This window comes from Carettochelys insculpta, chromosome 16 (assembly GCF_033958435.1).
Source record: "Carettochelys insculpta isolate YL-2023 chromosome 16, ASM3395843v1, whole genome shotgun sequence".
NCBI classification, from domain to species: Eukaryota; Metazoa; Chordata; order Testudines; family Carettochelyidae; genus Carettochelys; species Carettochelys insculpta.
Genome location: NC_134152.1, coordinates 13,832,586 through 13,858,117, shown reverse-complemented (window position 1 = coordinate 13,858,117; position 25,532 = coordinate 13,832,586). Strand labels below are relative to the sequence as shown.

Genomic DNA, 25,532 nt, shown 5'->3' with positions numbered 1-25,532 from the left:
CACGAACCACAGTAGGGGCAGTGGCAGGTAGGCCATGGTGGGCAGCACCTCCTTCCAGTTGGAATGCATGGGGCTGGAGTGCTATCATAAAAAGACGTTCCTGAGGGGGGAACTGCTCCTTCCTGGGCTGAACAGTTTAGCTCCTGAGCCCTGCGAAAACTCCAAGCACTGAGGCAGATATGGGACACAGGCAGCACTGGGGAAACTCATTGTGGTGGGCTGGGAGGTGCTGGCACCAGTGCTGTGCATTGTTTCAGCAGTAAGTCATCCTGGAGCCGCTTTCATGCTGTGCCCTGCCCTGGTGCCAGGAGCTTTGACAAAGTGATGTTTCGGTGCTGCTTTGGTGCCGACTCTAGTGCTGCACGAAAATGGGGCAGTGCCTTGGTCCTGGATTTGTGTGGTGCCAAGTCCGAAGCCTCATGTAAGCAGCGTGTAGACTTAGAATGGTACCGCTGGCGCTCAGGGTCTGTGACCGTCAGGGCTACCTCCCCACTCTGACACTCCGAGCAAAGAAAGTGGGTGCTCAGCAAACTGTAAAAAATATCTTGCCTGTAAAAAGAAAGGTTACTCACCGTAGTAAAGGTGGTTCTTCGAGATGTGTCCCCGTGGGTGCTCCACATTAGGTGTCGGGCTCGCCCGGCGCCGCAGATCGGATCTTCCAAGCAGTTTCTGCCGGACCGCGCATGCGCCGGTGTGCGCCGCTCCCCCGCGCGCTCCCGGCCATGTGCGCGATCCGGTCCCCACCAGTTCCTTGACCAACCGCCTCGGATGCTCCTGCAAAACACTAAACAGAGATCCGGAGCGGGGAGGATGGGCGGGTAGTGGAGCACCCACGGGGACACATCTCGAAGAACCACCGTTACTACAGTGAGTAACCTTTCTTTCTTCTTCGAGTGTCCCCGTGGGTGCTCCACATTAGGTGACTACCCAGCAGTAACCCAAAATAGGAGGTGGGTAATCGGATTATGTGCAGCTTGTCCCCGAGAGGACCGCTGCCGAGAGACGGGTATCCTCTTGGAATACCCTGTGAAGGGCGTAATGTTTGGCGAAGGTGTCACAGGATGACCAGGTCGCCACTCTGCAAATGTCTTTTAGCGCAACACCCTTGAAAAAAGGCTGTTGATGCTGCCACCGCCCTAGTGGAATGAGCCCTGAGCGTGGCCAGTAAAGGAGTCTTTTTGAGTTTGTAGCACATTTTTATGCAAGATACGATGTGCTTAGAGATTCTCTGCGAAGAGAGACATTCTCCTTTTGATTTGGGAGCGATAGAGACTAGGAGCCTATCCGTTCTCCGGAAGGACTTGGTCCTGTCCATATAGAAAGCTAGCGCCTCCTCACGTCCAGGAGGTGTAGGCGCACCTCCTTGTTAGAGTTATGAGGCTTTGGATAAACAAGGGTAAACAATAGGTTCATTAGTATGAAACTCTGAAAGAAACTTTAGGAACAAGGGCTGGATGCAGCCGTATGGTTACCGCCTCCTTGGAAAAACAGTGCAGGGTGGCGTTGCCATAACTGCCTCAAGCTCGCTCACCCTGCGAGCTGACGTGATTGCGAGAAGAAAGGTCGTCTTCATCATAAGGAGGCAGAGGGAAACCGTGGCCAAAGGCTCGAACGGTGGTCCCCTTTTCGCATTAAGCACCAGGTCCAAGTTCCACGGAGGTGGAAGCGGTTTCTGAGGGGGGTATAGGCTTACCAGCCCTTTGAAGAACCTGGTAACCACGGGATGGGCGAACACCGTGTGCCCTTCCTCTTCGTGTCTGAACGCCAAAATGGCGGCCAGGTGGACCTGAAATGAGGATAGCGAGAGTCCTCCTCTCTTGAGGTCCAGTAAATACTCTAATATCACAGCCACAGGCACCGAAAGGGGGCTAGCTGTTTGGTAGAACACCATGCCGTAAAGCGAGTCCATTTCTGCTTGTAGGTCTTCCTGGTGGAAGTCCTCCTGCTACTTTCTAGGACTTGCTGCACTTCCTCCGTACATGTGCTCTCTAGGGAGCTAAGCCATGGATTAACCACGTTTGTAGTCGCAGGCCTTGGGGGTGCGGATGCACTATGGACCCCTGGGCTTGCGTGAGCAGATCCAGCGCCACCGGAGGGGACATCGGTGGCCGGTCCGACATGCGCAGGAGTAGGGGGAACCATTGCTGTCGATCCCACGTTGGGACTATCGGGATCATTCAGGTTCCTTCCCTCCTGGCTTTCTGCAACACTTTGTGGATGAGCACTGTGGGAGGGAAAGCGTAAAGCAGGGGGCCCCTCCATGAGATCGCGAAGGCGTCCCTCAGGGACCCCCGTCCCAGTCCTGCCCTGGAGCAGAATCGTGGGCACTTCTTGTTGTGCTGAGTAGCAAACAGGTCTATCTGGGGAAAACCCCATGCGTGGAAAAATCGGTTGCAGCAGATCGGAACAGATCTGCCACTCGTGCGTGAGTGCGAAACGCCTGCTCAGCTGGTCTGCCTTCACATTGCGAGCGCCTGGTAAGTACGAGGCTTTCAAGGTTATATTGTTGGTGATGCAGCAGTTCCACAACCGGACTGCTTCTACACATAAGGCACGGGACCGAGCTCCTCCTTGCCGATTTATATAAAACATGGTGGAGGTATCGTCTGTACTGATCCCGACTACCTTGCCTTTCATTTGGTCTCGAAAGTGTCTGCAGGCGTTGAACACTGCTCTGAGCTCCAGTATATTTGTGTGCAGTGACTGCTCCATGGAGGACCACAGCCCTTGCGTCACCTCTTCGCCCATGTGTGCTCCCCACCCTATGAGGGAGGCATCTGTAGTAAGAAAAACCAATACGTGTGGTTGGTGGAAGGGTACCCTTGTTAGCAGGTTCCCGGGGTTTACCCACCATTGCAGGGATTTGCGCACCTCTGTTGTGGGCGACGCCATCCTGTGAACAGTGTGTGCTGCCGGTTTGTATACGCTCACCAGCCGATGCTGCATGCTGCGCATGTGTAACCTGGCGTTCTGTTCTACGAAACGTCGCTGCTGCCATGTGGCCCAGCGGCTGTAAGCACGTCAGAACCGGCACCATAGGGCTGAAGGTGAAGCCTTGCGCGAGGGAGCCGATGGCCCGAAAGCGAGTCTCTGGTAGATACGCCCTCGCTGTAATAGAATTTATGCGTGCCCCTACGAACTCTATGTCCTGTGTGGGGTCTATCTTTGATTTTGTCAGATTGATAAGCAGGCCGAGCGAAGAGAACGTGCCTGCTGTGACACATATTATGCGTAGTACCTCCTCCTTCGAGGCCTCTTTGAGTAGGCAGTCATCCAGATACTGGAATATAAATACCCCCTGTCTGTGCAGGTAGGCTGACACCACTGCCAAGGTCTTGGTGAAGACTCTGGGGGCTGAGGAGAGCCCAAACGGTAGGACCTTGTAAGTCGAGGGCTGCGAACCAATCTCCATCGTCTAGTGCCGTAAGGATGGAGGCGTTTGTGATCATCCGAAAGCGTTGCTTGCGCAGGTACCGGTGAGGCCTCGAAAATCTAAGATGGACCTCCCCGTGAGGAAGTACCTCGAGTAGAACCCTCTCCCTTGCAGTTGCTCCGGCACTCTTTCCACTGCCCCTACAAGCATGAGATGGTCTACCTCCTGCTTGAGCCTCGCTACATGGGAGGCCTCCTGGAGGTGGGGCCCCGGGTGGAGGTCATGGCGGTGGGAGCAACTGGGAGGGGATGGCGTACCCCGTGGCTATGATCTCCAGCACCCATTTGTCTGTGGTGATCCTTTGCCACTGGTTATAAAATGGTCGGATGATGGCCTTGAGCACTGGTTTCGTGCCCTCTGGAAGCGAGTCCATGAGGGAGATTAACCTAATGTGGTTGTCGAAATTATGGTTCGCTAGATGCGCTGCGTAATTTGCCATTGGCAACAGTAGCGTGGAGGAGGAGTAGACCTTTCTGCCCAACCGCTCTAGCTTTTTGGCATGTTTGTCTGTTCCCCCACGTTGCGACGACTCCACCACCAAAGAATTTGGTTGTGGGTGGCTGAACAGGAACTCCATGCCCTTCGTCGGCACGAAGTATTTTTTTTATTTTTTTATTTTTTTTTTTTTTCCCCGCTCTCTTGTGGACAGGCGGAATAGTCGCAGGAGTCTGCCATATCATAGTGGTAGACTCCAAGATTGCGTCATCAGTGGTATTGCTATTTTGGAGGAGGCCGGAGGTCTCAGATTTTTGAGGAGCTTATGGTGTTGCTCTTGCACCTTTGCTGTCTGGATGCCTTGCGTGAAGGCCACCCTCGTAAAACAGCTCTTGGAACTGTTTGAGATCGTCCGGAGGATGGACGTCCCCCGGGGCCGTAGCCTCATCCGGGGAGGAGAGCGAGGAACCGCTGGGGTACGTCTCTCTGGACCCTTCCGGTTCCTGCTGATGATGGTACACCCTCTCACTAGAGGTTTGCGAGGAAAAATCTCGGGGTTCCATAACCAGGTCTCCCCTGAGATGCTTAAGTCTCTGTCCCCGGTCGCAATTGCCCTCGGGGGTACGAGATCGTTTGTAGGGATTTTTCCCTAGTAGATTGCCGATGGTGTCTATGCCCTGCGTGGTCCCAGCCAGGGTGAGGCTGGTTGCAGAAATGGAGAAGGGGGCTCCGGGTAGGCTGGGGGGGGACCCCTGCCTTCTAGTTGGAGTCTGCAACATAGCGGAGGGCTGTGAGAAAGCAACTCCACAGCCCTGTGCGGAGAGGGGCTGCAATGCCCCCTCTTGTGTGCAGTCTTCCCCCTCCCTTGAGGAGGTAACTCCGCCCCTGACATACAGGGGATCCCGGCCCCGTCCGCACCGAGCTCGGCACACTCGAAGGCGGTGCCGCACGTGCGGTGTCCTTCGGTGCCGGCAGGCTGCGTGCCTGCGCGCTCTGCACCGCCGGTTTTCCGGGGGTCGGTGGTACCGGCGCTTGTTTAGCCGCCGCCCTGCCTGCGGTGCGGAGCGGCTGGCTGATTATCGGAGGCTGAGCCGCTTGCACGTGGTTCTCCGTGCCGCCGCCGATCAGCTGTTGCTGCGGCTGGGGGCTGCTCGCTCCTCCCGTCCCGCTCGCTGTTGCTGCTGGCAGGGATTGGGCTGGGGGGCATACAGGGGATTCCGGCGTCCGCACCGAGCTCGGCACGCTCAAGGGCGGTGCCGCACGTGTGGTGTCCTCCAGTGCCGGCAGGCTGCGTGCCTGCGCGCTCTGCACCGCCGGTTCCCCGGGGGTCGGTGCCGCTGCCTGCGGTGCCGCCGGTACCGGCGCTCGTTTAGCCGCTGCCCTGCCTGCGGTGCGGGGTGGCTGGCTGAGTATCGGAGGCTGAGCCGTTTCCACGTGGCTCTCCGTGCCGCCACCGATCAGCTGTTGCTGCGGCTGGGGGCTGCTTGCTCCTCCCGTCCCGCTCGCTGTTGCTGCCGGCAGGGATCGGGCTGGAGATACTTTCCTCCGTTTCTGCGCTGATGGAGTGAGGGAGGCAGCTTTCCTTTTAAGGGCCCCGGAGGGTCCCTCCTGCTGCGGCCGCTCCGGCGCTTCTGGCTGGAGGGCCTTATCAAGAAGCAGCATTTTTATCCTCATCTCCCTGTCCCTCCGTGCTCTGGTTGTTAATTTAGCGCAGAAGGCGCATTTCTGTGCCACATGGGACTCCCCCAGGCACCTTATGCATAGACTGTGCCCATCGGACACTGGCATCGCCTCTCGGCAGGACTCACGTTTTTTTAAAGCCTGAAGAGGACATTGTTGGTGAGTCTTTGAGTTTTTAAGTGGGTACTTAGCACCTTCTTTGTGCCGTTTTCCCCATCCGATGGCCTGCCTTAGCAGGAGGGCTGATGGCCCTAGCTCCTGGCCTCCGGCGCTTGTTACTGGGACTGGCTGAGCTGTCCCTCTCGTAGCTTGTTCGTTGTTGTTTTTTTTTTTTTTTTACAAAATAACAACCGGCTAGCTTATAGTAGCCTAAGTGCCTGAAAAAAACTTTAAAGAAAAACAGATAAAGTCGTTGAATACGCTACTTGGCCTTAGCCTAGTTGGATTCCGTCTGCAGCCGACGGCGGTTAAGAGGAACTGGCGGGGACCGGATCGCGCACATGGCCGGGAGCGCGTGGGGGAGCGGCGCGCACCGGCGCATGCGCGGTCCGGCAGAAACTGCTTGGAAGATCCCATCTGCGGCGCCGGGCGAGCCCGACACCTAATGTGGAGCACCCACGGGGACACTCGAAGAAGAAGGCTTTGTTTAAACAACTCCCCAAGATCCCAGATTCCCTGACTTGGGGCGGGGAGACAGGGACTTTAGCGCAGGAAAATACACTTGGGGAAGTCTCCCTGTGGGACAAACTCCAGCTCTTATCCTCTCCTTAGGAGAGAGCTTGGGAACAAAGAAAGTGATTTATTCACAAAACAAAACAACTCAATCATACTAGTTGCGGAACAGAGAATTACTTCCCTGGGATTCATCTTAGTAATTCCAGAACAGAGGGGAAAGAATCATGTCATTAACTAGAGCCACTAAAAAAAAAACAGTCCACACCAAAATCTAAATAACCATAACCTGATCATGTGTAACTACATATTTCCTTTCTATGTACATATCTGTGGCTGATTATGAGAAGGCCAGGATATTTACTGGATTTATTCCAACTGCTTCGGGGCAACCAATTCTGTCCATCCCCTCTGCCTCAACCAACCAAAGACCCCTCAGTCTGCAATTGTTCTCAATTCAAAAAAGTTTCTCTTCCCCCTATTGTCTTACCTGACCACCCCCTGAAGAGAACCCTGTGTAAGGGTTACCCTTTCCCTGCATTCATTCATGATAAAGACCGAGGTGGGGTCGCAGTTTTGGAGGACCTCTTTACGTCCAGGAGTAGAAGCCGCTGAAGCCAGTGGTGCAGACAGTGTTAGAGGCGCCAAGTGTTGGTGGCTTGATTGTGAAGGCACCCTCTTTAGCAGTGCCAGCTTAGATGGAGCCAGGGACACTAAGGCAGTCTTTTCCAGCTGGCACTGCCCATGAAGATGGCACCAGAGGCCAAGAATGCATCAGAGAAGGATCTGCTTTTGCCGACGGGGTGTCTACCAAGGTTGAGGGATGCACAGAGTCCATACCCTTGATCTTCCATGGCAATTCCTTAGCAGAAGGCTGCTCCAGGGACAGTGGTTGCAGGGACTTTTTGCAGAGATAAGTTTTGAGCCTACTGGTTCAGTCCCCCCGGTTCTCACCATGAGGCTGGAGCAATGGGTGCAAGAATGGGTTTGGTGGCCCTCATCCAAACACTTCACGCAGGAAGCATGGCTGGAGACCAGCATGGTTTCTCTGCATGTGGTAGATCGCAAAAAATCTGAGGGAGCCCAGAATGGTGATGATGCAGTAATTATTCCTAATGCTACTATCTGAAGAACTTTTTTTTTTTTTGAACATTAAACAGGATAAATAACTTGGAGAAAGGGTACTGGACACTAAAACTAACTAACTAAATTCACTGCCTTTCAGAGAGAGAAAGCAAAGCTCCGTCTGCAGCCAAGGGCATTAGAGAAGAAACTACATGGTTCCACGCCATGCATGCACCAGATAGTATGTGGAGGCACTACTGTGCATGAGTGGGAAGCCATGACTACAGAAGAATCTCCGAGTGTGGGCGCAAGAACGCACCAACACCCAGAGCAGAGCACCCATGGGGACACTACTCGAAGTACAAATATCTATTTCATCATGTACATATATAATGAGATGAAAAAAATATTTCCATTAATGATAATATTTATGAACAGGAAAAGAAAAATTCTGCTTGAAAATTTATTATAGTTTGATTTAAGGATATTTTATTCTCTACGTGTTGATATATGATGTTGACAATTTGTGTTTCAATGGTGGTAAAGCTTTAAAACTTTTTGAAGCTCAGTGTTAAATAATTGTCAAATCCTCCCTAAAACTAAAAAAAAAAAAATGCTTTAAAATAAACATCAATATAGGTTTAACCTCTCTAGTACAGCACATTCAGGACCTGACTTGTACTGAACCAGAGAATTTGCTGAATCACAGTAGGTCAATATTGTCTATCAGCATTACCAACATTCCCACTGCTTACTAGGCTCCTAGAAGACATTTACAGGTAAAAGGGAGGTAAACAACAGCATGGAACTCTGAGAAGCAGAACGGGTGGCTGCAAACAAACTTTATGAGACCAAACTAAACGTGGCCACGCCCAGGATAATTGGACATCTGGCTAACTGACATCATGCCAGTCCACAGATTTTGCCAGATCAGAGTGTGCCAGACTAGAGAGGTTCCACCTATATTATCTCTCAAAATTATAAACAGATTCTAATTCTGCCAAGTATACAGGAAGAAAGGAAAGTCTGCTTTCCTGATCTTCTCTTTCCTTAGCCCTCTCATACATCAGGTCTCCTAAGAATTCGGTAGTTGATATCCCATCTGATGAGCTTTGGGAGTGTACGTTTGGGTGGGTGAACGCACTGTTCTTTGAAGAAAGCAAAGAGACGAGGTACTTATTTTCCTGTGTATTCTCTACACCACTTGGTATTAAGGGCTATCTTTTGAAGAATGTCAAAAGTGACTTATACTATTTTATTCAGGGAATACTTGCCGCCTAAAAATGCTCTTTGTACATGATCTTTTTACTTGGAACTGCACTTTATTTTGTTTCTTTTTGATATATGAAGATGGCCTAAAATGGTTTTGCTTATTTTTTCAAAAAAAAAAAACAAAAACAAAAACAAAAACACAAACCAAAAAAAACAAACAAGCCAAAAAGTTTTGGAACAGTGAGAGGAAAAAAAAAAACAACCCTTGTTCCTTTCACCTGCTGAACTTTTCAGCCTCATTAGCACATCACTTTACTCGTTTTCCAGGCATTAAAGTCTTCCAGTACAAGACAGTACTTTTCCAGGCAGTAAAGTCTTCCAGTACAAGACTTACATTTCCAATGTAATAAACAAGTAGAGAAGGCATATTAGAGTCCTTCAATTCCTCCTTCTTAGGTTACAGAGAAATAGAAGGCATCACAAGCTCAACATGTTTTTCTTTGGAGTTCACCTTTAAGATGTCAAAAGTGAGATAAGGCAGCAATGTGCACACCAGTTCCTCCTTCAGCAAGGTACCAAACAGAAAACAAAGAATGTGTTGTATCTGCTATAAAACATTTCCATATCACCTGAAGAAACATACAGTTGGAAATAAAAAGCCTTGTTTCTTTATTTTATGCACAAAAATAAATTTAAGTAAGTAAAATTAAGCTTTAAGTAATAGAATAGAGAAAAACAACCTACCTTATTTTTGGATAGAGGTTTAGTGGAAATTTCTGCTTGTGTACAAACAATTTTTTTTTGAACACCTGAAACAATTTTCACAAAACATTAAAAGATTCTATTTTCAATTAATAGACCTGATCGACACAAGATATAGAAAGGTCCATCTAATAACTGGAATAGCAGAAAATTGCCTAAAAGACTTGTAGACATACTTCTGGCAATCAGCCTTATGTGACTCACTGAAACTACTCTATATTGCCCTCTCTGTCCCAATGCAACAGTTTGGCAACCAAATCAGGGCACCCAAGATTTCTTCCACAGGGGCCCCTGAAATCCAAAGATACCTCTGTGAGACTAGGGAGTAATCTCTCCAGCTATATAGAAATGCCCACAAAGACTCAGTGTGCCAGCACAGATGCTGAATTCTCTCTCAACAGGATAGTAACCAACTCCTCCCCAACCCCCCTGTCCCATGGCCAAAAGTGCAAATTTTTAAGTGAGAAAAAATTTCAAGTATGGTTAGCAAGATACACAAAGCAAATGAAAGTTAATTACTAAAATTGACAGGTTGTGCTTTCTCTTTTTAAAGAGCAAGCAAGGAGAATTATATTTTGATACAATTAAAAAGAGTAAAACAGTTGTAGGCTAGGATGGTAGGTTAATTTTTGTTTTAATTAAATCTATTTTGACTAGGATGTATGCATGCCAAGATTAGTTTTGGATACCTGAATTGCTTGCAGTTGTTACAGTTGCTGAATTTCTGCTTTCCACAGAAATCAATATAACTTCATCAGAGCTGACAAAACAAAACAAAATTCACCAAAATCAGGATGGTAGAGATGCATGAAAACAGGACCCTATCTGCTCAAATATAAGACAACTAGCTATACTACATTTAACAGCCAAGAGGCTCAACTAGAGTTTGATTTCACGAGGAATCAATTGTATTTTTAACAAACAAAATAAAACAAATGCGTTTCATGGCACCACGGTTAACTGCTGATTTCAAAGTCACAGAATAGCAATTGTTCGAATAGTGTACTCTGCAAATACCATGACACAGTATCTGACTAGGTAGGCACTTTTTAAAATGCCTTTGGCTTTGCATTACAATTTGCTGATCTGATCATTACTGTATCTCAACCACGTAACAGTAGAGAACATACTTCAAAAGTAACAGAGAGGTAGCCGTGCTGGAATCTATTCTAACAAAATAAAACAGCAGAAATGTAGCACTTTAAAGACTAACAAAATTATTTATTTGGTGATGAGCTTTTGTGGGAGAGACGATTGATCTGATGAAATGGGTCTGTCCCACGAAAGCTCATCACTCAATAAATCATTTTGTTAGTCCTTAAAGTGATATACTTCAAAAGTGTTCATGTTCTCACGTTCTAAGATTCTCTGTTCAAAAAAAACCACCACCACCACCACCCTGGTTAAAGGTCAACAAATGAGAGAAGACTGAAAGAATTGGGTTTGTTTAGTTTGGAAAAGAGAAGGCACACAAGGTACATAATAGCAGCTTTAGAGTACCTAAAAGGGTGTTATAAGGACTGAGAAATATTGTTTCCCTAGCCTCTGAAAACAGACAAGATGCAATGGACTTAAATTGCACCAAAGACGCTTAAGACCAGAAACAACAAAAAATTTCCTGTCAGGGTGATTAATTACTGGAATAAATTGCCCAGGGCAGTTGCAGAATCTCCATCATTGTTGATATTTAAGAACAGATTAGATATGTATCTAACAGGGATGATATAGATGGTGCTTGGTCCTACCATGAGTGCAGAGGACTTGATGACCTCTTGAGGTCCCTTCCATGTTTAGTGTTCTATGATTGGGAAGTCTATCAATTTCTTTATGGAAACAAACACCCTAAATTAACGCACACAGAATAAATGTGCACATTCATACAGAGGTGTAAGTATCTGAAATTTGCTTAATTAGCTAGAAATTTGTACGTACACTTTGAACCTGTACCCTTCAAGACCCCACATTAAAAAACAAAACAAAAAATCAGACACCTCATTATCCCACGATCCTGACCTTGAACATATATCATATATTCAGTGACCACATCCCATGATATTTTCTCGTCGTGTTCAATTAGAGGATTATGATCAACATAAAAAGAGTAACAAGTGTCTGAATATGTTAGAAAAACATTACTGAAGGAATACGGGAGAAAAACGTTTGTTTTTTTTCAGGTTTACAACTAATACAGCCTTACTTATATAGTCAAACAGTTCTCCAGGTTCTTTGTGCTAGTCGTTTATGTGGCACCAGAGAAGAAACAGAGTTTTAAAAATAATAAAAAAAAAAAAAAAGGATTGTAAAAGTATAAAGAACAATGTGGGAACTCTGGAATCTGCACACTACCTAAAAATACTACTAATTTGCCCCCAAATTTACCACATTTCATACTGTAGTTTATGATATTCTTATTAATATCTATTTTCACTGTGAAATATTTCATGGATTGCTATTTGGATGCAGATTATCTGTTTGACATTACAAACAGTATACAAAATATTACAAGGTTGTATTAGTTTAATTTCATTTACCTACTATTTTCTTCCCCCTTGACTGGTTCTGGGTCTTCCCCCTTCTCTCTCGGAAAGGCTATCCATCTATAGCGTTCTAATGCCCTTTCAGTTCTCTCCTGGAACTCAGTGATGTCTTTCTGATTTTCCCAAATTAAAGGAAAAAATCTGACTTCCTTACCTGCATAAATTGTACAAACCTCTCACAAGGAATGAAAATCTAGTGGGGGTGGGAAGATTTATGTGGCGTACTGATCCATTCATGGAAAGCAAATTAGTGTGTAAACAGAATTAAGACTTGTAATTATAACCACGTGTATCATTGCACAAGTTTTGTGTTCTGAAAAGCAACATCTCAGATAGCACCATGAATGAGAAGGAAAAGAAAGACTAAGTAGTGAAGGAGGAAGAGTGTGGGAAGAAAACTCTCTTCCCCATCCACTCCCTTTGAAAGATGTCTAAATAATGCTCCAGTTATTTGCAATTGAGAACACCAGATGATTCCTTTGCAAAATTATCATAGAATCCTAGGGCTGGAAGGGACCTTAGGAGGTCATCTAGTTCAGCCCGCGCTTCAAGCAGGACCAACCCCAAACTAAATCACCCCAGCCAGGACTTTGTCAAGCTGGGACTTTACCTCCAGGGATGGAGATTCCACCACCTCTCTTGGTAACGCATTCCAGTGCTTTAACACCTCCTTGTGAAATAGTTTTCCCTAATATGCAACCTACCCCTTTCTTTCTGTAACTTCCGACCAGTAGTAGTAGTAGGCATCCTTCAGTCTGCATAGACTATGGATCGCGCCCTTTAAAGTTTCAACTGAGGACTTCATTTACAGCGTCTATTGTGACTATGAAGACCCACGCGAGAGTGACAGTCCTTGCTGCATCTCTTGCGGATGTAGTGGGTGTCTGGCAAGTCCTTATTGTGCTTTCTGTGCACTTGCTTCTCCTCTGCTAGCTGTCTGATCTTCATCTCGCCCTTCTGAAGGCCCTTGTGTAACCCCTGCCTCCATCTGCTACAGTCGTCTGCTAGTTCTTCCCAGTTGTCCAGCTCGATGTCTACCTCTCTGAGGTCTCTCTTGCAGACATCTTTGTAGCGCAACTGGGGGCATCCGGGAGGTCTTTTGCCAGAGGCTAGCTCACCATACAGGATGTCTTTTGGAATCCTTTCATCATTCATCCTGTGGACGTGGCCAAGCCAGCGGAGTTGATGCTGCCTGAGGAGGGTGTGCATGGTTGGGATTCCAGCTTGCTCGAGGATGATGGTGTTGGTCACTCTGTCCTTCCATGATATTCCAAGGATGCGCCTGAGGCAGCGCAAGTGGAAGACGTTCAGCCTCTTTTGCTGGCGGGCATACAGGGTCCAAGTCTCGCTGCCATAAAAGAGGGTGCTGAGGATGCAGGCTCTGTAGACTTGCATTTTGGTGTGAGTGTACAGCTTGTTGTTACTCCACACTCTCTTCCTGAGTCTGGACAGAGTTGTGGCCGCTTTTCCGATCCTCCTATTTAGCTCAGTGTCCAATGACAGGGTGTCAGTGATGGTGGACCCGAGGTAAACGAACTCGTGGACGACCTCTAACGTATAGTTGTGAATGCTGATTGATGGGGATTCAGCAACATCCTGACTGAGTACGTTTGTCTTCTTTAGGCTGATGGTAAGCCCAAAGTCCTTGCACGCTTTGGAGAACTGATCCAGCAGTTTTTGAAGCTGGTCTTCTGCGTGAGACACTACAGCAGCATCATCTGCGAACAGCATGTCTCTGATGAGGACTTCTCGCACCTTAGACTTAGCTTTCAGCCTTGCAAGGTTAAACAGTTTCCCATCAGATCTTGTGTGCAGCAAGATGCCCTCTGTTGAAGATCCAAAGGCATGCTTCAGGAGGAGTGCGAAGAAGATCCCGAACAATGTCGGAGCAAGCACGCATCCTTGTTTGACGCCGCTCCTGATTCTGAAAGCATCCGATAATGTGCCGTCATATTGGATGGTTCCTCTCATGTCTTTGTGGAACGACTGGATCATCTTGAGTAACCGTGGAAGACAGCCTATCTTGTGGAGCAGTTTGAACAGACCATTGTTCCTTGTTCTGCCATCTATCACCGAAAACAGCCTCTCTCCACCCTCTTTAGAGCCCCCTTTCAGGAAGTAGAAGGCTACTATTAAATTGCCTCTCACTTTTCTCTTCTAAAAACTAAGTAAACCCAGATCCATCAGCCTCTCCTCACAAGTCACGTGCTCCAGCCCCTTAATCATTTTCACTGCACTCCGATGAACCCACTCCAGTGCATCCACGTCCCTTCTATACTGGGGGGCCCAGAACTGGAAATAATACTCCAGATGTGGTCTCACCAGTGCCAAATAGAGGGGAGCAATAACTTCTCTAGATCTGCTGTAAATGCTTCTCCTAATGCATCCAATACTCAGTTAGCCTTCATGACTACAAGTACATGCAGCCTCTGATCCACTGTAATCCCCAGGTCCTTTCTGCTGCACTACTACTTAGCCAGTCAGCAACCAGCCTGTAACAAAGTTTGGGATTCTTCCGTACCAAGTGCAGGACTCTGCACTTATCCTTGCTGAACCGCATCAGATTTCTTTTGGCCCAGTCCTCCAATTTATCTAGGTCACTACACCCTTTCCCTACCCTCCAAGATATCTACCCTAGCTTAATGTCATCCACAAATTTGCTGAGGGTGCAATCCATCCCCTTATCTAGGTCCTTAACAAAGATGTTGAACAATACTGGCCCTAGAACTGATCCTTGAGGCACTCCAGTGATCCTTCCCCTTTGTGTCTAGAAGACAGAACTGTTCTAGTGTAATGGTATGATTCTATATAGCAAGGGAGTCCGTATATCCTGATGCAGGATTTATTTCGTTTGCAGTGTCAACATTTTGAAATATTTTAGATTCTTCAAAAATGATTTCCTGATTTTAATGTCTCTAATTAACATGGTGCTTACAATTACAGTGGAAGCCACTCACTTTGCAACTGTGTCTTTTAAAAATTGTTACCAATGGAGACAGGTCCAAAAATTAATGGCCCAGAGGGCCAAAAATAACCTCCTAGCAATAAGAAGGAAAACCAAACAGAACTGCCTTAAGAATTCTAGGGGGGGTGCTCCCATTGTTTCCACCCATCAGCAGAAGGCGTTAAATGCTGACGTTTGTTCCATCCAGCTACAAGAGACACATCTTCAACAACTCTCTCTTGAAGTTAATTAACACTTGAATTTACCACTCCTCTATTATCCGACACATGATAGAAAGCTAGAAGCTACAGTCCAACTGCACTTAACTTGCAGGACTTTAAAAATAGTCCTCCTTAGAATGCAGCCTCAACACTTACAGGCTTTACATACAGCATTCAGATTTACACCAACTATTTAAACATTATAAAGCAAAAATGTACCCTCATCCAAATCAGACCTCTTTTATAACACAGGACTTCCTTGAATCAATTCCTATTTGAACTAGAGCATATCTTAGAGAAAAAAACATGTAACCTTGATTTGAAGATTGCCTTTGATGGAGACTCCACCACAACCCTTCATAAATTTTTCTAGTCTGTTTCACAGGTGCACAAAATGGGGTGGGGTGGGATAGAGGATGAAATTTCCAGTGGGCATGAAATTTCATAAGGAGCATGATCGGCTACTGGGTCTCAGCCTCACCCACTTCATGAAAAATGTTCAAATATGTTACTGTTTATATGTATGTATAATCACATTTATAGACCAATTCAAAAAGTTTTTACATTCTATATATTTTCTTACACAGGTGGTGGTTTGCAAGGGGAAAATGATGAATCCTGTGCTAGCTGGGACCCAGAACCACCATGAGGGGAAATGCTAACCCTGCAGGACGCCGATCATGCCGGGAGGCATCTAAAATGCTTCTTCCTGGCACAAACAAGCTAGCACAGCAGCACAAGCTAAGGGGGCGGGGAGAGATGGGAATCTGTTGGAGCTGGGACGTCATTTAAATTCTGCATCCGGAGTCCAACAGGCTTGTTGGGGGGTGTAGCTAGACAAAGTCTCCCCCTTACAAGCCAGCTTGCTCACTGCCCCGCCCCCCCCCCCCACTGAGAAGCACACAGGGCACAGAAACGGCTGCTGACAGCACAGTCTTTGATGCCCCTCATTGAGGCCCAGATGTGCTAGCTCATCGTGACCCTGAGAAACAGAAAGTACAGATAAAAGGCTAACAGGCCAAACTGTCAACAAGAGAGGTGGGGGGAACCTCAGGAAATCACCCCAGCTGGCATTGATGGATATGATGACCACACAGCCATCCCAGAAGAGGAAGTCTCTGCCCCTGCAAAAAGAATGTCCTGTACTCCTAAATTGCTTATCTCCTGTCTTACAAGTGCAAATTAAGTAAGAAATGCCCTTGTAACAAACTGGCGTCACAAAAGACAGACCAGTACGATCTGGCACCTTAGATAAGGAAGAGAATACATAACCTAAAAGGGGTATAAAAGGTGGGCCCAGCAGAACTCTAACTCTGAGTGCATTCCACCAACTACCTGCTGGTCGGGTCAGGTGACTGCCTCCCGAGGTCCGCAGCTGGGGACGCCCAACCTCGTATTCGTCTTTCCGCGGAATTGAGTGACTGATCTGGCTTGACTACGCTGGTATCGAGAGATGCAGAGAGGGTAAGATATACCCATGCTAGGTCTCCTTTCTTTTTGTGCACAGCTAAAGAATTAGAGCTCTGTAACTAGATGTCGTTGTATCAAGATATCATTGTGTTAGATGGTAACAGATATCTTTGTATTGGATTGTAACGTAACTTGTTAACACCTGTACTTTGCTAGCATATAAGAAGTAGACAATAGCCTTTTGTAACTGCACGCTTATAACTGTAGCCTAAATAAACTTGTAACTAGTTAAGATCTAAGCCTGACTGCTGTTACCCTTTTCTCACTGCAACACAGCCGGCACAATAAAAAGAACTTTAACCGTTTGGTTACCACAGCCTGGCCATAGGTGAGAGTGCTAGGAGCTCCCTGCTCTAACAGTAAAAAACTGGGTTGTTTAGGACCCAGGCGAATACCTCACCACACATTACCCAGCCACCGGCTAGCGGGGGGGGGCAGGGAGGGGGAGAAGAAAGTGAGCTGATTTCAGTGGTTACTTGTTTACCCATTCCTAGCACGGCACTGAGCACATTTTATAAGTGCTCATATGGTTGCTGCTAAAGACGGTTGTAAGAGTATGAGAGGAAGGCCAGACAAGGCAGGGGTTAAACAGGGCCTGTTGGCCCAACCAGCCCCACCCTGGTTCATCTGTAGCCAGTGTCAGGCCTGGAGGTATATAAAGGGAGGGAAGCCAGTCCAGTTGGAGGCTGAGCATCCAAGAGGCAGGAGCTGGTTCTGAGGCAGCAGAGCCCGAGCCAGAGCTGTCACCCAGTCAGCCGCCAGAGGGCATGGCCTCAGGACCCTCCCCCAGGCACAGAGGGGGGTGGGAAGCCCACCACAGGGAACCCTGCTCCCACCAAATGAGGAAATAGGCTCTCTGGGGCCACGCCACAACTTATCCCATAGACACTTGGGGGAGCTGAAGGCCCACACCCCAGGCCCCGGCCAGGAGGCCTAGCCATTAGGCCACCCTGTCCCAGGTGGCAACCACCCCAACAGCGTATTCTGTGATGGATTTTGAAACACCAATACATCTGATCCTTGTTTCATTTGCTACACGTGCTACATGTTGCAAACCTCTCCACTCAGACTGTAACCGTAGTACATGTAAGTAAAAGTGATGTTTATAAGCAATTAATTCAGCTGAAAAAGTGGCTGTGCCATGGAATGCTCTCATTAAAGTGTGCTACGTTACCGAAAAGGCTGGGAATCACTGGCATAGTAGAATGTAAAAGTGTGCACAGAGGACCATGTTGCAGCTTGACAGATTTCCTGGAGAGGCAAATGAACCAGGAATGCAGCTGAAGAGGCCTGGGCTTGGGGAGAGTGCACTGTAATGGGAGGCGGGTAACCTTAGTGAAGTCATAACACATTCATATACAGGGGCATCACATGTGGCCAGCCATGACTGAAGGAAGAGCACATGAAGTCCAGCCAGTTTGACCACATATATTGGTAGTGACCATGTGCCGCAGAAGCTTGAGGCAAACACGCACCATGCCCCTGGAAGACAGTTGCACCACCAGGATGAGATCGCTCTGAGCTTTTTGGAGTCATAGGGTGGCCCTTGAGGTGGTAGTGTTTGTGTGATCCCTGAAGAACACTTGGGACTGAGTGAGTTGAAGCATGTACTTCTCATAATTTGTGGAAAAGAGAAGTTACTCACTTGTATAGTAATGATGGTTCTTCGAGATGTGTCCCCATGGGTGCTCCACATCGGGTGTCAGGCTCGCCCCAGCACCGCATATTGGATATTTTCAAGTTGTAGATCGTCAGATTGCACATGCGCAGGAGCATGCTGGCCCTTCGCATGCTTTCAGTCACATGCGCGATCTGGTCTATGCCAGTTCCTTGAGAAAAACACCTCGGATGCCCCTGAAAAACATAAAGCAGAACTCCAAAGCTGGGAGGAATGGGTAGGTACTGGAACATCCATGGGGACACATCTCGAAGGACCATCGTTACTACAAAAGTAACTTCTCTTTCTTCTTCGAGCAATCGCCGTGGGTCCTCCACATCCAGCGACTACACAGCAGTGACCCCAAAACATGGAGGTGGGTACCAGATTATGTGTAGCTTGCCCCTGAGTAGTAGGTGTGCATCTTCTTCCATCAGCAGATGGATTGTGTAATGCTTGGCAACTCTCATAGGACAACCACATTACTGCTCTGCAAACGTCCTTCAAGGAGACTCCTCTGAAGAAGGCTGTCGAAACCGCCATTGCTCTGGTGGAGTGAGCCTTGTGCGGAGCTGATAAAGGGATTTTATGTAACGAGTAGCACATCTTCATACAAGATGTGATGATATTTGAGATTCTTTGCGACAATAATCCTTCCTTTGATCTCCGTGTAGGTAACATGAGTAGTCTGTCTGTTTTACAGAAGGGTTTAGTTCTGTCTATATAAAAGGCTAACACCCTTCTCACATCAAGTGCATGAAGCTGAATGTCGTCATTTGAGGCATGCAGCTTAGGATAGAAGGATGGTAAAATTATCGGTTTGTTTATATGAAACTCTGAGATCTTGGGAAGGAATGCAGAATTTAAACATAGCATTACCGCATTTTTGGAGAAGGTTGTACAGGGCAGAGTCGCAATTGCTGCGGCCAACTCACTCACCCTACGAGCAGATGTGATAGCCAGAAGGAATGCTGTTTTTAAGGTAAGTAAACGAGGTGAAACTGTGGCTAGGGGGTTCGAAAGGTGGCCTAGACAGCGTGTCCAGCACCAGATCCAGGCTTCATGGGGGCGATATTGGATTTCAAGGAGGATATAAATTTGTAAGGCCTTTCAGGAACCATGTCGTAATGGGGTGAGTGAAGACAGTTGACCCTTCCACGATACGCCTGAAGGCTGATATAGCTGCCAGGTGGACCTTTAGTGACAGTAGAGAGAGTGTCCCCCTTGTGTCAGATGCAACATATAATCTAAAATTGTGGGTACGGGAACCTCTAGAGGGTGTAAGTGCTTGGATAAGCACCAGGAGGTAAAATGCTTTCACTTGTACACAAGTCTTCCAGGTGGAGGCTCGTCTGCTGCATTCTAGGACCTCTTTAACCCTTTCTGAGCATAATGTCTCTGAGGCGCTGAGCCAAGAACTAGCCATGCCTTCAGGCATCATGTCCATGGGTGGGGGTGGCTCACAGCTCCTTGGTTCTGTGTGAGGAGGTCTGGGACGATCAGGAGGGGGAGTACTCGGCAACACGACATGCGTTGTAGGAGGGGAAACCAGTGCTGATGGTATTTGCAATGCACCAGTTCCACAGGCGAACAGCCTCCGCACATAATGCACAAGACCTGGCTCCACCTTGTCAATTGATATAGTACATTGTGGTGATGTTGTCGGTATTGATGCCAACTACTTTGTGTTGTGTATACTGTACGAAGTGCTTGCATGCATTGAACATTTCCCTTAGTTCCATCATATTTATGTGCATAGCCATCTCCCGCGGCAACCATCACCCTTGCATGGATTTATTTCTCATGTGTGCTCCCCAGCCTATACTAGAAGAGTCTGTCATGAGAAAAACTGTAGTTTGGGGCTGGTGAAAGGGGACCCCAGACAGTAGGTTCTTGGGCTCTGTCCACCACTTCAATGATTTTAATACCTCTGCAGTTGGCGACACCTCTTTTTAAGTGGTATGTTTCATTGGTATATATACAGCTGCCAGTCAATGCTGAAGGCAGCAAAAGTGCAGTTTGGCGTTTTGCACCACAGATGTGGTGGCAGCCATGTGCCCCAGAAGTTAGAGGCAACTTAGTACCTGTATTGTGGGGCTGTATACCAGCACCTGTATCAGTGACTGGATGGCATGAAAACGCAGAATAGGTAGATACACCCTTGCCATAGTAGAGTCGAAGTGCGCTCTTATGAACTCTATGTCCTGCATGGGCTCCATGTTTGATTTTTGGAAATTGATAATGAGGCCCAAGGAGTGGAACGCCTTTGTAGTAATGTCTATCATATGCAGTACATCCACATGCGAGTTGCCTTTTAAGAGGCAATGGTCCAGATACAGGAAGATGAAGACATCTTGTCAATGTAGGTAAGCTGACACTAGTGAGAGTGTCTTCGTAAAGACTCTGGGAGCTGAAGACAGGCTGAAGGGCAGAACTTTGTATTGAAAATGTTCTGTGCCCACAGTGAAATGAAGAAAGCATCTGCGCGCAGGATGGATGGATATATACAAGCATGCCTCTAGTAAGCTGAGGGTTGCAAACCAGTCCCGATCATGCAGTGCTGTAACTATAGAAGTAATGGTGACCATCTTGAAACGCTGCTTGCAGAGGTAACGATTGAGAGCTCGTAAGTCCAATATTGGTCTCCAGCCTCCTGTCCTCTTCTCTGCGAGGAAGTAATGGGAATAGAACCCCCACCCCTTGAACTCATCTGGGACTCTCTCCACTGCTCCTATGGCTAGGAGATGACAAACCTCTTGTTTTAACAAAATGTCGTGAGAGGGGTCCCGGAAGAGGGACTGGGTAGGGGGTTTTGTTGGTGGTAGTGTGAGGAATGGGATGGTGTATCCTGCAGAAATAATTTACAGTACCCATTTGTCTGTGGTAATGTTTTCCTATTGTCGGTAAAATGGTTTGAAGCGATGGTGAAACAGGTGATGAGGTGATTGTTGGCACTGAACGAGAAGTGTGGTGTCACAGTCCCCAACACAGCAGTAAAACCTACTGTCTAGCTGTCTGCGGTGCAGGGTTGCAGCCTTGCTGGATTCGGCATCTACGTGGTCTTTGCTGCTGTTGATGCCCTGGATCGTAACCATGCTGGTGATATTGTGGTCATTGAGGCTAGTAAATGTAGCATCGTTGATATGGGTAGTACCTCTTTCTCCTATACCGGGGGTATAAATACCCAGTGTTCTTAACGAGGCTCTTGAGTCCTTTCTAGAGTGCAGAACCACCTCTGTGGATTCAGCAAATAGTTTTGATCTATCCAAGCAGAAGTCTTTGACTTTTCTTTATAACTTTTTAGGGACGCCAGACATCTGTAGCCAGGACACTCGCCGCATTATCACCGCAGTGGTGGTTGATCATGCTGCTGTGTCTGCCACCTCAAGTGTGATTTGGACTCCCGTAAGTGAGGCCACATACCCTTCCTGAACTATTGACTTTAGAATTGGTTTCTTATTGTCTGTGAGATAGTCCAAGAGCAATATGAGTTTTGTATAATTATCAAAATTATGATTGGACAGGTGTGCAGCATAGTTAGCCATACATAATAGCATGGTGGAAGATGAGTACACCTTTCGCATCCTCGTCAGATACCGTAGACTTATACTGTGGCATCTTCGACCTCTGTTGAGAAGACTCTACCACAAGGGAATTTGGCTGGGGGTGATTAAATAGAAATTCCATTCCCTTTGAGGGGATGAAATACTTTTTGTCTGCCCTCTTGTTGGTTGGTTGGGATAGAGGCAGGAGTTTGCTAAATATTAGTAGCAGCCTCTGTATTGGAGTCATCCAGTGGAATGGCTATCTTTGATGATACTGGAGGTCTCAGATTCCTGAGGAGTTTATGCTGCTTCTCTTGCACAGCCGCCACTTGTGTGTCCTGAAACTCGGCAACCCTCTTGAACAGTTCCTGGAATTGCCTAAGATCATCTGGAGAGGATATATCACTGCCTCTTCTGGAGAGGACGAAGCAGCATTTGTATGGTATCCCTCTGTCTGCTCCTCAGCCACATCTTGTATTTGCTCCCCCAGGTGTTCTAAGTGGGGATCAATAGCTGGTTCCAAATGTTCTCTTGAAGGGGAGAGGTGGCTTTGAAGAAGATGAAGATTGTCTATATGAGGGGCATGTGTCCAGAGAGCTCTCTCTGGATCTAGAAGAGCAAAGGCCCCGACGATAATCTTCTTGATAGCATGGGTGTGTGTAGTAGCAAGGACATGAACCAGGTGATGAGTATCTGGACCGTGAGCATTGCCTGTATGCATGATGGCAAAAGGAGTACGATAGGTGAGACTGTCTTGATGATGGAGATGGAGGTGGGGATACCTGACGGGGATATCCCTGCAGTTGGTGCAATTGTTGAGTGTCGGGCGAAAGGTGTCTGAGCCACAGGGAAGAAGGCCTTAGGAATGGAAACAGCAGCCTAAGGAAACGTGATGGAGGTGTCAGAGGCCATTCCAGTATGAATAGTTCTGGGGAAGAGCTTGGAGACAGAGATGATGGTACAATGAGGAGGTCTGGAGAAGGACTACTGTGCTGTGTTTTGGAATGCGCTTTCCTTGGTTCTTGAACTGACTGAATCAGTGCTGATATGGTTGGTGTCACGCCCGGTGCCGAAGGCCTTGGTGCAGAGTCTGCCGGTGCTGTCAGTTCCATTGTCGTCAGTGCAGGCCCTGGTTCTGAAACTTTCAGTTCCATGCATTTGGAGGTCTTCGGCACTGCAAGTCTGTGTCCCCGTGCCTCCAGTTCCAATGGTCTCGGTGCCAGTGATATTTGTCTCAGTACCATAATCTTCAGCACCTGTTGTTTAGAGACATGCGGGCTCATGGCCACACATCTCTATGTGCCTGAGTCCCAGATGCTGCCTTTTGCTCTTTAGGCCTCGTGTCCCCTTTGGATGTAAAGGGGTCCCAGCTTTGTATCTCGCTTGTCCTGCTTGTGGATAATACTGGCAAGAATCAAGTAGGGAACGCTCCTTCTTTTATGACCTAAAGAGGTCAGAGAAGCCGCTTTTCAGTTTTGAGGCACTGATGAGCCCTCCAAGGAAGTGAACTTGGATGTTGTACACTGAAGAGCCTTATCGAACAGAATCATCTTCAGCCTCATTTTACTGTCCTTTCTGGCTCTAGTAGTAAGTTTAGTACAATGGGGGCATTTGTGAGGCATGTGGAACTTGCTCAGGCAGCAACTACATTTGCTGTGGCCATCAGAGGCCAGCATAGCCTCACGGCATGACACACATTTCTTGAAGCCTGCCAGAGACATTTTTTTTTAAAACGGTACTTAACAGTGCTTAACTTTGAAGAAGGGTACTTAATAGGTACTAAAATGAACGGTCTGTAGATAACTCTTAACAACTTGGTTTACACTAAAAGATAAAGAAAGGTTCTGTTGGCAAACTCTTTTGTCTCCCTGCTTCTCTGCCTCTCTCTCTCTTTTTTGTTTTAATTATAAGACTATAACTATATACAGCAAAGAGTTCTTAAAAAAAGGTTCTTAAAACTGATGAACATGAACAATGTATTAAAAATAAATGGATATTATATTTCCAGACGTGCGTTGGCGCAGAAGCAAAGTCCATCTGCAGCTGCTGGCGGTTGAGGAACTGGGATAGACTGGATTGCATACGTGACCAAAAGCGCGCAAAGGGCCATTGTGCTCCTGCGCACGCGCGATCCAACGATCTACAGCTTGAAAATCTCCGATCTGCGGCACTGCGGCAAGCCTGACACCTGATGTGGAGCAACCATGGGGACCACTTGAAGAACAACCAAGGTCTGTGATGACCCACACCATGTGGAGGGCCTTCAGGAATGATGGCCCTTTTATGAGAATCATACAGACAGGGAAGATGATGACCTCGTGCCAACGCAGACAGCCAGAGTCAACAAACACCCTGGGTGTAGTGGAAAGCCCAAATTGGAGGACCCGGTAATGATAATGGGGGAACTCCCATGGTAAATCGAAGGAAACGGTGGTGCGCTGGGTGGACTGCAATGTGCAAATAGGCATCTTGTGGGTCAAGAGCTGAGGGCCAATCTTTTCTGTCCAGTGCTGGAATAATGGTCAGGAGAGTCACTATCTTGAACTGTCACAAGAGATCATATTTGTTGAGCCTCCTGAGGTAAAGAATAGGCCTCAACCCCCCATTTTTCTTCTGGGTTAGGCAATATGTGGAGTAAAACCCCCTGCCCTGAAACTCTGTGCTGATTGGCTCCATGGTGCCCAGACAGAGGAGGTGCTGAATTTCTTGCTTGACAAAATGTTTGTGAGAGGAGTTCCTGAAGAGGGACAGGACCTAGTGCAGAGATAGAAGTAAACTGAATAGAATATCCATGGCCCACCAGCTCCAGGACCCATTTGTCTGAGGTAATGGTAGCCCAGCAGTGGAAAAAATGGGGGAAGGCGGTGGTGGAACGGATGGCACCCATACTGTGCAATGGCTGGAGTAGAAAGACCTCTTAGACTCCTAACCACACCCTCAAAACTGTTGCTTAGGTTTCTGTGGGTGGAATGCTGCAGGGTGTTGGTGCTGTTGCCAGTGGGGTCTTCCCTGCTGGGACCTATGCTGCTGGCGAGATTTGAAACATTGCAGTTGCTGCTGGAACTGCTCCCCGTGGTCTTTGATATGAGAAGTACTGGGTCCACCTAAATGGGGGGTGTTCATTCCCCAGCATACTGTAAGAATCCTTCATAGAGCGAAGGACCTCGTCCATCTTCTCTGCGAACAGATAGTTGTCAAAGGGAAGTTTTCCCCTTTCTTTTGCAGGTCCCTGGGCTTCCTCAAGGGCTGGAACCACGATGTTCACCTCCTGACTATTGGGAGGCCATGACCCTAGTCACCATGTCTGCCACATCCATCGCAGATTAGAGTGCCGTAAGGGCAATGAGATGCCCTTCATGGACTACATTCATGAGGGCTGGGCGCTTGAGCTCAGGTAAGGTGGGACCCAACTCCTGCAGCTTGGAGGTTCAGGTGGTTAGAGTCTGACAGCATGAACACAATTCACTGCCCATAGGAGCAATGTGCTGGAAGAATAAATTTTGCATCCCATGATGTCCCTTTTTTTACTTGTCATGTCCTGAAGAGTGGACTGAAAGGATTAGTTTTGTTACAGACAGCATCCACCACTAACGAGTTTGGCTGTGGATGGGTGAACAGAAACTGAGTACTTGGATGCCCCAAAGTATCATTTGTTGGCCCTCTTGTTAGCGAGAGGAACGGATGCCAGTGTTCGCCAGATGACATTTGTAGGGTCCATCATGGCCTCATCCATGGGCGTTGTAATTCTGGAGAAGGAGGGAGGCTGTAGGGTGTGCAGAAGTCTGTACTTTCTGACCAGTACCTCCTGCAGGTCCTTCTCCTGGGCCTGGGACAACCACCAGAATAGCTCCTGGATAACCAGTGAGTAGTCTGTGAGGGGAAGCAACCGAGAGCACTGC

General features: G+C 47.6%; 1 protein-coding gene across 7 annotated transcripts in view; it reads right to left on the bottom strand.

The window, feature by feature from the left end:
• Positions 1–25,532, bottom strand: part of ATF7IP2 (activating transcription factor 7 interacting protein 2) — a 131,712-nt gene that overhangs the window by 27,636 nt on the left and 78,544 nt on the right. For all 7 annotated transcript variants that reach the window (XM_075010306.1, XM_075010312.1, XM_075010308.1 and 4 more), the window contains 2 exons: positions 9,949–10,019; positions 9,242–9,306 (listed from right to left, as the gene is read on the bottom strand). In XM_075010306.1, coding sequence (XP_074866407.1) covers positions 9,242–9,306; positions 9,949–10,019 — 136 coding nt within the window. The remainder of the gene's footprint in view (positions 1–9,241; positions 9,307–9,948; positions 10,020–25,532) is intronic.